At 33.8% G+C, this 13,104-nt stretch overlaps 1 protein-coding gene across 2 annotated transcripts in view; it reads left to right on the forward strand.

Moving 5' to 3' along the window:
* The window catches only part of GABRG1 (gamma-aminobutyric acid type A receptor subunit gamma1), a 75,827-nt gene that overhangs the window by 19,559 nt on the left and 43,164 nt on the right, over nt 1–13,104 (forward strand). For both annotated transcript variants that reach the window (XM_059162306.1, XM_059162296.1), the window contains exon 3: nt 9,344–9,411. In XM_059162306.1, the coding sequence (XP_059018289.1) occupies nt 9,344–9,411 (68 nt within the window). The remainder of the gene's footprint in view (nt 1–9,343; nt 9,412–13,104) is intronic.

A 13,104-nucleotide genomic window follows, 5' to 3' on the forward strand; every position in this document is an offset into this window, starting at 1 on the left:
CACATGGGGCACCATCTCACAACCCTGAGTCAGATGCTTAACTGACTGAGCCACCCAGAAACCCTAATTTTACATTTTTTCATAAAATATATGGCTTTATTAATAATAAATTTAACTTCATGAAAATACCCACAAAACTGGGACGTCTGGGTGGCTCAGTTGGTTAAGCAGCTGTCTTCAGCTCAGGTCATGATCCCAGCGTCCTGGGATCGAGTCCCACATCAGGCTCCTTGCTCAGCAGGGAGCCTGCTTCTCCCTCTGCCTCTGCCTGCCATTCTGTCTGCCTGTGCTCACTCTCTACCCCTCTCTCTCTCTGATAAATAAATAAAATCTTAAAAAAAAACCCACAAAACTTGTTTGTGTGTTTATTGGGATTGTGTTAAATTTGTAAATTAACTATGGGAGAATCAGAATCTTCATAACATTGTTCATCGAATATGGGAACATGTCTTTGCAATTCTTCATACTTATTTTGTATCTTTCAGGAATATCTTAAAGATTTACTCATACAGGTTTTTCACATTTTTATAATTGAGTCCTAAGTATTTAATTTTTTCCTTTCTATAAAGGGTAGTTTCTCAACTATGTCCTCTACTGGTTATTAGTTTTGTGTATCAATCTTATTGATTTATGAATGCTTATTCTATACCTTACTGCCCTCCTGCTTACTGACCTTTTATGATTTAAGCATTATCTGACTTTTTTTTATCTGACTTTTTGAAATATGCTATCAAGATAATAGATAATTTTTTTCTTTATTCATATGCAACTAATTGATGTCTCTTATCTAATAGAATGTATTAATATCTCTAATATAATATTGAGTAATGGTGGAGATTGTAACTTTACCTTTTTCTAGATCTTAATGAAAATGACTAATGTTTTGTCCTACAAAGATTTACATTAAGAAATCTTCCCTCGGGCGCCTGGGTGGCTCAGTGGGTTAAGCCGCTGCCTTCAGCTCAGGTCATGATCTCAGAGTCCTGGGATCGAGTCCCGCATCGGGCTCTCTGCTCAGCAGAGAGCCTGCTTCCCTCTCTCTCTCTCTCTGCCTGCCTCTCCATCTACTTGTGATTTCTCTCTGTCAAATAAATAAATAAAATCTTTAAAAAAAAAAAAAAGAAATCTTCCCTCAACTTTCTTGATTTTATTTTTATATTTTTAATTTTTATTTATTCTTTTTTGAGTAAAATATTTTTAAAAATATATTTTTTATTTATTTGAGAGAGAGAGAGAACACACAAGCAGAGGGAGCGGCAGGGGCAAAAGGAGAAGCAGACTTCCCACTGAGCAGGCAGCCTGATGCCTGGCTTGATCCCAGACCCTGAGATCGTCATCAAGCCTAAGGCAGCCACTTAATCAACTTAGCCACCCGGGTGCCCCTTGATTTTGTTTTTAAATCAGGAAATTGGTATTAAAATTTGTCAAAGGCATTTTTAGCATTTCTGAAAATAATTATGATTTTTTTTCCTTCTTACATCTATCAATATGGTATATTATATTAATTGAAACAATTTGCATCCTGTAGTATATACTTAATGAGGTGTTGTATTTTGTTTGCTAATGTACTATTTAGTATTTTGCATTGGTATTCATGAATGATATTCATGTTTCATTTTTGTATTTGAGTACTCTCTTCACCTTTCTTAGATATTCTTTTAATAATTGTTTCATGATAGGGAGTTTTCATTTATTCTCAAAGGTCTAGCAATTTATTTAACTTTATTGACAGCTGGTCTTTGGAGATTTGAAAGAATTCCATTTAAAATCATCCAGGTCTCTTGGATTTTTTTTGGAAATAATCGACTTGTTTTCCTATGGAAATTGTTCTTTTTATACTTTATCCTCTGTCAAGATGAATTTTGGTAATCTGTATTTCCTTAAGAAAAATGTCCCTTTTATCTATGTTTTCAAGTTTATTTGCAAAGCAGTCTTCGAAGTAGTCTCTTAGGATTTAAAAAAATTTCTTCTGCTTCAAACTTTACTTCTGCTTTTGTAATTTCTTTTTTTTTTTAAAGATTTTATTTATTTGTTTGACAGACAGAGATCACAAGTAGGCAGAGAGGCAGGCAGAGAAAGGAGGAAGCAGGCTCCCCACTGAGCAGAGCTCCATCCCAGGACCCTGGGATCATGACCTGAGCCAAAGGCAGAGGCTTTAACCCACTGAGCCACCCAGACGCCCCTACTTTTGTAATTTCTTTATATGTTGTATTATTAACCTTTTTTTTTTTGGCCAAGAAAATTAAAATAGTGTTTTCCTCTACTTTGTTAATGTCTCCCAAAGTCCAGAATCCCATTTCTTAATGAGTTCTACCATTTTTTTTTATTAACTTCCTTGTAATTTCTATCTTGTCTTTATTATAATCTTCATTGTATTTTATTCTGTTTTGCTTCTTTATTGTTTTTCTAGTTTTTGAGCTGGGAATTTAATGATTTCTTCTCATTCTAAATTTTTATCGTGTTCCTATCCATTTTTCTTGCTTCTTTTGTAGATTTTGCCTCATAAACGTAGCTGCTTTGTTATTTAGTTTAGAAATATCTTGGTTAATATCTTCATAATTACTTGTGGCTTTAACCATTAAAAAGGAGACCTTAATTGTCACATCTAAAGCTTTTTGACTTAAATTATGTGTCATTGGAAGTATCATTTCCTGCTGCTTCTGATTGTTTCTATTTGTCTGGTATTTTTTTGCCTTCCCCATTAATTTTTTGCCTTCATGAATCGCTTCATTTTAGCTGTGCTTCCTGTATGCACTATATCATTAGGTTTTGTTTTGTGAGATAAAATGAAAACATCTTTTTCTTTTCATGGAGAAATTAATAGCATTTCATTTGTGGATATGACTGATAGGTTTGTTCTCAACACTTCCATAATACTTTAGTTATATTTGCTCTGTTTTTGCTTGAGATATAGATTATTTGGATTTCATTTAATAATACTTTTAGTTTAGTATTTTGAAAGTTTTATGTTTTGTTCTAGTTTTCCTTCATATTTTTAACTTTCCCAATGGCATTAGTCCCTGGTTGTTTTTTTTTTTTTTTAACCTTTTGCTCTTTTGATGATCAGTTGTCATTGGTATCCCTTAAACCCCATCTACTGTGAACAGAACAGTGAGCTTTTTCTATTTTTTCCCTCTCCTTTGCTGTATTATTTTTAGTCAACATATTTTCTGCTTTACAGGAATTCTAACAGTTGTAAATTAGGTTCAGTCTCTTGTTTCAATCTTTGTTTTAGTATTTAATCTGCCTTGACATATGTCAAAATACTCACCATTGGTCTTTTTTCTGAAGTTTTTCCAGTCCTGTCTTAAACTAGTAGCTTTTCCAAAAAGTTTCTATGTCTCAAAAACTTTTTTCCATTGACTTGATGCTTGTAGGACAGATTGGCTACATGTGACTTGTGCTTTCCTTCACTGTTTTCCTTTTATCAGACTATTTCAAAGTTCTTTGCTTGCGTATCATTTTTGAGAAATCTGATGCCAATCCAATTCTTTTGCCCTCATAATTTATTTCATCTTTTCATGCCTGGAGGCCTTTTGAATATTTTTTTCAGTTGAATACTTACACTATACTCATAATACACTAATTATTTCAGAGTTGTTCTTTTTGAGTAACTTTTATTCTAGGTAACTGATGTGTCTTTTAAAAGTGCAATTTCTGGGGCGCCTGGGTGGGCTCCGTGGGTTAAAGCCTCTGCTTTCGGCTCAGGTCATGATCTCAGGGTCCTGGGATCGAGCCCCGCATCGGGCTCTCTGCTCAGCGGGGAGCCTGCTTCCCCCTCTCTCTCTCTGCCTGCCTCTCTGCCTACTTGTGATCTCTGTCTGTCAAATAAATAAATAAAATCTTTTTAAAAATAAATAAATAAATAAATAAATAAACAAATAAATAAATAAAAGTGGGATTTCTTTCTCTTTCCCTCTCTCCTTCTTTGTACCTCCTTCCTTCCTCCCTGTTCTTCCTTCCTTCCTTCCTTCCTTTCTTTCTTTTCCCTCCCTCTCCCTCTCCCCCCTCTCTCTCCCCCTCCTTCCCTCTCCCCTTCCTTCCTTCCTTTCTTCTCTCCACTCTAGTGTTGAATTTTGGTTCTCTTCCATGTGCTTTAGTTTTCTTCTGTGTGGGTTTCAGTGACATGTAAGCTAATCAATCAGAATCTGCCTCCCTCCTGTTTGCCACTTTTCCTCTGAGTTCTCTCTTTATCTCACTTACATTCTTTTGATTTTCCCACTTGCTATTCTTTATTTTTTTAGTGTAATTATTCTTTTTTTGTTGTTGTTTTAGTTTGTTTTCCTAATTCTTTTTTTAAATTAATATAATGTATTATTTACTTCTGTGATTTATCAGTCTTACACAATTCACAGCACTCACCATAGCACATAGTCTCCACAATGTCCATCATCCAGACACTTGATTCCTGCCCTCCCACCCCCCAGCAACTCCGTTTGTTTCCTGAGATTGAGAGTCTCTTATGATTTGTCTCCCTCCCCGGTCCCACCTTATTTCATTTTTTCCCCCTCTCTTCCGCCCATGACCCTCACCCTGCCTCTCAAATTCCTCATACCAGAGAGATCATATGATAGTCTTTCCATGATTGACTTATTTCACTTAGTATAATACCCTCCAGTTCCGTACACATCCTCGCAAATGGCAAGATTTCATTTTTAATGGCTGCGTAGTATTCTATTGTGTTTATTTAGATCCCATTGTTCCTTTCTAACTTTCTTTCTCACTCTCCCCTCCCCCACCAGATATAGGAGCAGGAGCAGGTGACTAAGTCTGCTACCTAAAGACAAGTTTAACTATAGAATGAGAGGCCCATCTTCTATTTTTCTAAGAAGACATTTCCAAAGAAGAAAAAAAAATATATTTAATCAAATATATGTATAAATTGCTTTGTATTATATTAAAATAGATAATTAAATATATATATTAAAATTCTTTTATGTATGTGTATTGAATACTTGATAATGGTTATTGGCCACTGACTACATGAAATATGGTTAGTATGTCTAAGAGAACACATTTTTACTTTAATTTCTATTTAAATTTAAGTAGACATATGTAACATGCATAGTAGCATGGTTAAGTAATAAATTACTTAACTGTTGAAGAGCTCTGTGGAGGCAATTTTTTTTTTCTATCCAGAATTTGTGTTAGTATGGTTTCAGGCTTTGTGTATTAGAATCTATTGGCTAAAGCATTATATTGCACTTAACTTATATATCCAATATGTACCTTTTTATCCATATGTATCCAAATATCTATGTGTCCATATGTAACCTGCAGAAGGAGATGGTGAGTGTTAGTTGATATTTCCTTGTTAGCAAGGCCTGGGAAAAAGTATCTGGACCCAAAGTGGTATATTTGGGTTGAGAAAACTTGCTGTCTATTCTAGGGCAAGAAAAACATATTGGTTATGGTTCTTTCAAAAACTGTGTGTTTTCTATTCTGTTACAATAGAAAAGACTGTTAAACTTACGTTCTAGAATTAGAGATTTTAATTGATCTGAGTTAATTTTTAATTACTCTTAATTAATTAATCTGAATTAATATACAAAAGTGACCCCAAACCTACATAATCTGCTAAAGATATCTTAGAGTAATTTGAATGTCACCTAAGAAAGCATGGTTAAACATAATTATGAAGAAAGTGTTTTTAAAATCTGTTTTATTTTGTATCTTCGGATTAAAAACTGATTACCTATTTCTACAGTTGGCTGTCTTCAATTTTGCCCTAGCTATGCGGATATTGAGTGTGGAAACTTCATTGATCTCACTGCTTTCTTTTTTTAAATTATTTTTTGATTCTTCTTACTGTTCTCTGCATTATCTTTAAGTTGCTCATAATGTCCATTCTTTCTTATATTCACTACCTCCCACGGAGAGTTTATCTTATATTTTGTTGAGATACTTAAAACAAAGTACTTAGAATCACAATGCAGAAAGAGACCTTGCAAAAGGAATCCAGTGTCCTCTCTACCTGCTTTCCATCTCTCAAAAATGTGATTTGTTATGGTAATACTTTTTCCCCATCATTGTTTATCACAAAAAAAAAGGAGATCTTTCATCTCCATATGCATTGAAGAATTAAACATAATCTCTGTCCTTATCCTAAAGATCATTAATGAACCTGGAATGACAATTTCTTTTTAGTGTCCTTTTTTATTTTTGAATGAAATCTGATGTTTTCTTTTTAAAATATTATTAAAATCCTCCAATTGAACAAACTTTGTATTGAGAAAATTACAGAGCTAAGAAAATGTACTCACTCTACCAAGAAGCCTGTATTTAAATGATTTCAGCCACAAGTATTGTTCATAGGATGAATCAATAAAAGGTAATGAGTCATTATTAAGGAACAATGATAGTTTTCTGTTGTTTTCCTCTTTAGTATATATTTTGAAGCATACAGTCTCTAGCTGGTGTTTTAAAATTAATCTGACCTATTTTAGTTTGCTTTTAGGCTTATTTGGGGCTGAAGTTTAAAGAACTAGATGAAATACCAGCAGTCCCAAGTTAAAAAATGGAGTACATAATAATTAAGGACATATTTATAGTTTACAAATATATATTTATTAAGTTATTTATTGAATATCTTCATCAACAGCAATGATCTACATTGCACTCAGTAATGTGATTCTTCTTTTATCCTATCCTATCCTATCCTATCCTATCCCTATCTGTTACTCATGAAATATTTCAATGTGGCTCAGCCCTAATGTAAGAGTTTATATTTCCCTAATGTTATATATTTGTCTCCTGGTTGGTTAAGGAAATATTGGTATTAGGAAACTAGGATAGATGACTCATATCTAAAACATTCTATACTATAAATGTGAAAAGTATGACCTACAAATAAAAAGGCCCCCAGGTATCATTTATTTATCTGCATAGACAGTATTCAATCCTTACTATCATGCAATAAAGAGGTGTTCAGTGTTTGTTGATTTATCAGATGAACAGAAAAAAATCTAATTAAATAAGTCTGGTACGTTACACTTAATTGCTTATAACTGGAAATAAATATACTTACAAATGGAACTAATACACCTATGTTTTTTTATTAATTAGCTTTCATAAAATCCATTCTATAAATCTAGCTAAAACTAGCATAATTATCTGATATTTATTGGCTTCAATTCACAATAAAAAATAAATGACAATTAAAGGAAGTCATCTCAGATGTCATCAGCTTACATTAAATTATAAAGCCTGCTATAAATCATATGACATACTTTTATTTAAGAAATCTATTTGTTGTCTAGCAGATTGAATTACATTGTCATGTACTATGTAGGTCTAGAGACCTATACTTTTGCAAACGAAAGCTATTTTTGACAAATCTTATTTACTTTTCTAGCTAAACAACATATATATATACCATGTAATAAAATCTTTACTCAAAGAAAACCAAACTATGCAAATATTTTAATGTTTTTCTAAGTGTAATTTGTTTTATAATTGCAAAAGGATATATATTTATAATATATTATATATTGTAAAATTATATACTGTTTTTTCAAAATACCTCAAGTTCTCCATTGAATTCTTGCCAGCATGGGTAATCTGCCAGATTGGAAGTTTCGAAGACAGGGGACTTGGGACTGAATAGAGACTCTGACAGGCAGGCTTAACTATGTGTTAGAGGGGGAAGTGTGTCCTTCCAGGTCAAACATGTGTCTGAGTTTTAAGAATGATAAATATTAGTCCAGAAATAAGAAATCAGATACAATTTATAAAGGAGAACTGAGTAAGTGTTACTAAACGTGCCCTTTATTATAGAAACTTTCAATCTACAAGGAGGCTTATATGCTTTTTTTTTGTTTGCATCATCTCTAAATAAATCTCTTTTGAGATATGAATTTTTTTTCATAAAACGGTTTTCTTCTTGTCAACATTGTGAACCCTTTGCACTGACACTTTAATAAGTATTTGCTACATTAATAAATGAACCCCTTATATTCTATTTGGTGGGACAGGGGAATAAAGCAAAATAATATATTTTCATATTTGAAAAATATTTTTACAAATATTTTAACAAATATTTTCAATATTTGTTAAAACAATAAACAAAAAAATCATCATCTAATATGGTGGTACTACAGGTATTCATAAATCGTGTCATTTGATAAACATTTAAAAGGCTGCTCTGCACTACACATTTGACAGACTGTAAACATACTGACATACAGTATATACCATTTAAGATGAACTGGGAAAACACAAATGGTTATATATACAACACAATAGATGAAATCCATAGAAATATCTATACAATATACTCTGTGAAATTTAAATAAAAATGCACCTAAGTTTGGAGCCAACATAAACCACCTAAAGGAATGTTGTTAACAGGGGAGAAAGAAGTAAGAACAAATATTTATGAAGCTCTTCGTAAGAATCAGAATCAGACATGAAGGTAAATGCTTTACAGACATTATCTCCTTTAATCCTCATAACCATGCTTTGAGTCCCATTGGTGCTAGAGCATGCTTATACTGGCTCACGATAGCTACTTATTAGATACTATCCCAACTCTGCATTCAGTGACTTCACATTTGTATCCTTAAACCAGCCATTGTGGGAATATTTACCCATGGGTATCAGCAAAAGCTACACCTCAGGGCTTCCCCCGGATCCACTATGGAAGAAAGGTTGTTGAACAGTTACAAGCACACAACTGATAGGCATTAAGTCGAATTGCATAATCCTTAGATACTAATATTCATTCAAATTCTAAAATCCTAGCATATTGCAGAGAGCAAATTACCTAGAAAATTATTAAATCAATTTCCTTAATTTTAATAAAGGATTTAGATATTTATAACATTTTTATGTTGTATGCTAAAATGTTTTTAGGAGGTGCCTCCTTAGCGCAGTAGGCAGCGCGTCAGTCTCATAAAATGTTTTTAGGGATGCCTGTGTAACTCAGTTGGTTAAGCATCCAACTCTTAATTTCAGCTCAGGTCATGATCTCATGGTCCTGGTATAGAGCCCCAAGTCAGGCTCCACACTTAGCATGGAGTCTGCTCGAAATTCTCCCTCTCCCTCTGCCCCTGCCCTTGCTCATGCTCATTTTTTCTCCCCCTAAAATTAAAAAAATAATAATCTTTAAAAAAATGTCTTTAGTTTAAAATGTTGAATTTTACATACATAATTGACTTGTGAACTGAAATGTTCAAAAGACATTTGTGTTTTTGTAATGGGTGATGTTTCTTCATTTCCTAATGAAGAATATTTTATTATTTAAATGGTAAATGTTATTTATGAAGATCTATTTAAAGCTAAGATTTACTTAACACAACCTCTGATCTTATTTTTTACTATTCTTTATGTTGTTATTTTGCAGTGAGGCCCACTGTAATTGAAACTGATGTTTATGTAAACAGCATTGGACCAGTGGATCCCATAAATATGGTGAGTGATGAGCATTAAAAATAATTGTCTGCCATGGAGTTCTTGAATATATACACCCAATAATAGAATGAATATATGACAAATTCTGATAACTTATCTTGAAAGAATTCAGGGCAACTCTGAAATGACTATATGCCAAGTTCAGGGACCAGGGCTAAAATATCCCTTATCTAGGAACATGTAGCCTTTTACTCCAGTGAGCTGTGTTTGTAGGAACTATGTTAAGGCATGAAAAATTATCACCTGATCCATCAAGAGGAGATCCCTGAAGAAATCTGGAAAGAGATAACTAGAAGGACTGTGGGGAAAATGGAGAAGGAAAAGGGCTTACTGTAAGAGCCAGGGGCATGCACAAGATCATGTAGGAATGCAACAACCTGATAAGATCAGGGGAACTTCCAGTGATAACATGAACATAAATTACAAGTAAGGGAGACTGACAGAATGCTTATGGTCCTTATTAAGGAGATTCTTCTTAGCCATAATAGGAAGTGTGGGTTTTATGAACTGTATCCCCTTAGATGAGAGAAATGATGAAAACTTTTCATCAGGAAGGTATCATAGGTGAATTTATATTTTTAACAGATCACACTTCTAACAGTGTAGAAGATAGACAAGACCATTAAGGGGTTAGAGACACCAGTTAAGTAATTGCTGTAGTCTGGGAAGTAGATCTTCTATTCTGAGGTAATCCCAAATTCATAGTCTGAGATACTAGACTTTAGGGCTTCAACATATGAATTTTAGAGGGATACTGTTCAGCCCCAAACACCATCCAAAGATAATTTTTAAAACTGATTTTCTCTCTTACCTCATTTATTCATTAGTACAACAGTGAAATCATCCCTTTCTTATAGGCCTTAAACTCTTTTTTATCTGAATAGCCATCATGCCTAACAACTGGCTGTGTGTGCTGATTCCTACAGTATTACTGTCAGCCACATTTTTTCTTTTACTTAATATGATGGTCACATGATTGTCATTAACTTTCACAGCTGCCTCATCAACTACTGTACTGATGGCATTTTGGCCACAGCACAACTGCCATCTTTGTCTCCTTGTTGCAAATGAATATGAATTGGCTGTGGAAATAAGTTGAATTTGAGAATCGGAACTGAGGAACTCTCAGGAGAAAGTTAGAGCTACAGCAAATATTTGTCAGAAATTAGCTGAACCTCTTAGAGATGGGAACAACAGTCTTACAGTAAAGAAAGAGAAAAAGGAATAAATATCAGACCTTAAGGAACACATACATTTAAGGACCTGAAAGATGAATCTGAAGTGATAGAAGAATCAGCAACATTGTCAAGAAAATGGAGGTTAAACATTGGCAAAGAAACCAAAGGAAAGGAAAGTTCCCATACATTTTTGAGTATTTGCTCTGCCGCAATTGAATTCCTAAACAAATTGCTGACTTCTGTAAAGATAAAGCATTCTATATAGCTGTGTATGTTAATTTAACATTATGCAAATGTGAGATTTTATAAAGGGATACATCACTAAAAATGCTAATTTTCTCCTTACGATAATGTTAAAATGTTTAATTTCCAATTAACCAATGAAGAAGATAAACCCATTAGAGCTTATAGACATCTACATTTGCTGAATTGTATATGTTTAGTCTTGGGCTCTTGTCTTTAATTTAAATAAATTCATTTAAAAAACATGGTCATTAAAATAAAAAATAGGATTCAAGGCTGTATTAGTATTCCAGAGATTCTTTATCAAGAATGGCCACTGAGAAACTTCTGTGATGATCTTCCTGTATCAAAGTTTCATAGTATCAAAGACTGAGTTTTCCCAGTAGGCAAACTGCACACTTCTAACCTTGGCCAGTGATAGTTTTTTAAAAAGCTAATTAAATGAAATTGCTATTAAAACTAGTGATACTAAAGCACAAACAAGAAAAAAAGACATAGAATACTTGATAGTGTTTATTAAAAGAGAAACCTTGTCTTACTAGGGACAAATAAGGAGCAGTTTACGTAGAAGACTTTTAACTAAACAATGTAGGAAAATTAGAATTCAGCTTTCATAAAATGAACAAAATTACTTTGGATATGAGTATAATCAAGCAAGCAGATTTGAGTATAATTAAGCAACCAAGAGGATAGGTTCCCCTCCCCTTAATAATTAATACAACTTAAGTTACTGGTTAGGAACAAAATTAAGGTATTAGCTTAATGGTTTATTTTCTAAATTAGCCAAAATTTGGCTTCAGGAAAGATGGTTATTTATTTTTAAGCCTGACTACATAAAAATAATTTCTTTTTAGATTACTGATAAGACCTAAAACAAGATTATTCTATAATAAGATGTGCTTTTCTTTACTTTTTTCCAAGGTTAGATTAATGACTTCAGCCTTCATGTCACTATCAAAAAAAAAAGATATTCAATCATTGAACATTGAATAAATGTATAATTTAGTCAATAAATAGATTAATTCTATAGTTTACAATTTGAGAATTTAAATTCAAAATGAGTAACAGATGCATTAATGAGGACTGAACAAGAATAAAGTAATGTTGGGTAAAGGCTGTTCAACTACATGTGCTTTAATTAAAACTCTGGGTTATGTATGAGCACTAAGTAATGTATAGAATTGTTGAATCACTGTATTATACACCTGAAACTAATATAACACTGTATCTTAACTATACTGGACTTTAAATTTTGTAAAAGATAATAGTAAAAAGCAATCTTAAATATAAACAGAAAAAATATACAATCAGAATTGAAGGCAAAGATAATTAATAGAGGTTATTCACCTGGAATTAAAATGTTTTTTAACCTTTTAATTTTGGGGGCTTTGGAGAAATTATGTGATTTTACTCTTTTGGGTAAGCATTTCAAGATAATAAAACAATTGCAGCTTACCCTCTAACTAGCTAAAAGGGGCATAGCAATTCTCTGAGTCAAGTCAAAATCAATAAGGCATCTTGGGAATCCAACATGAATTTATGGGTAACTAAGAAGGCTAAACACAAGGGGAATAAGGGGTACGTGGGTGGCTCACTTAAGAGTCTGATTTTGGCTCAGGTCATATTCTTGGGGTTCTGGGATCGATCCCCACGTTAGGTCTCCTGCTAGGCGGGGTGTCTGCTTGTCCCTCTCCTTCTGCCCTCCCCCTTCCCTACCCCTCATGCTCACTCTCTCCGTTCCTCTGTCTTCTCTCCCCACCAAATAAATAAATAAATAAATAAATAAATGCCTTATATATAAAAAATACATAAGGGAAATACGTACAGAAACAGCAATAGATGAAAATTCCTGGTATAACTTGGAGGAAAGGGCCAAGCAGGCTCTGCATGAGGAGGTAGAAACGGACCAGGCAATTGGGTAGACACTCACCATGATCTCTCTGGAAAATACACTGACCATTGTCACTGTGGACTAGTCCCAGGTCTTCATCTTTGGCAGGTGCACCCCCTGGCAACTCTGTCTTTGGTCTGGCCCCCATGGTGAGTGATACAGACAAGAAGCCCTTCACTGCCATCCTGTATGGCGATGGGCCTGGATACAAGGTGGTAGGCTGTGAGCGAGACAATGTCTCCATGGTGGACTATGCTTACCGCAGTAACCAGGTACAGTCCCCTGTACCATTAGACCTATGACAGGGAGGACGTGGCAGTCTTCACCAAGGGTCCCATGGCACACCTGCTGCACGCCATCCAAAGCAGAACTACATTTCCC

This window comes from Mustela lutreola, chromosome 1 (assembly GCF_030435805.1).
Source record: "Mustela lutreola isolate mMusLut2 chromosome 1, mMusLut2.pri, whole genome shotgun sequence".
Classification (NCBI taxonomy): domain Eukaryota; kingdom Metazoa; phylum Chordata; class Mammalia; order Carnivora; family Mustelidae; genus Mustela; species Mustela lutreola.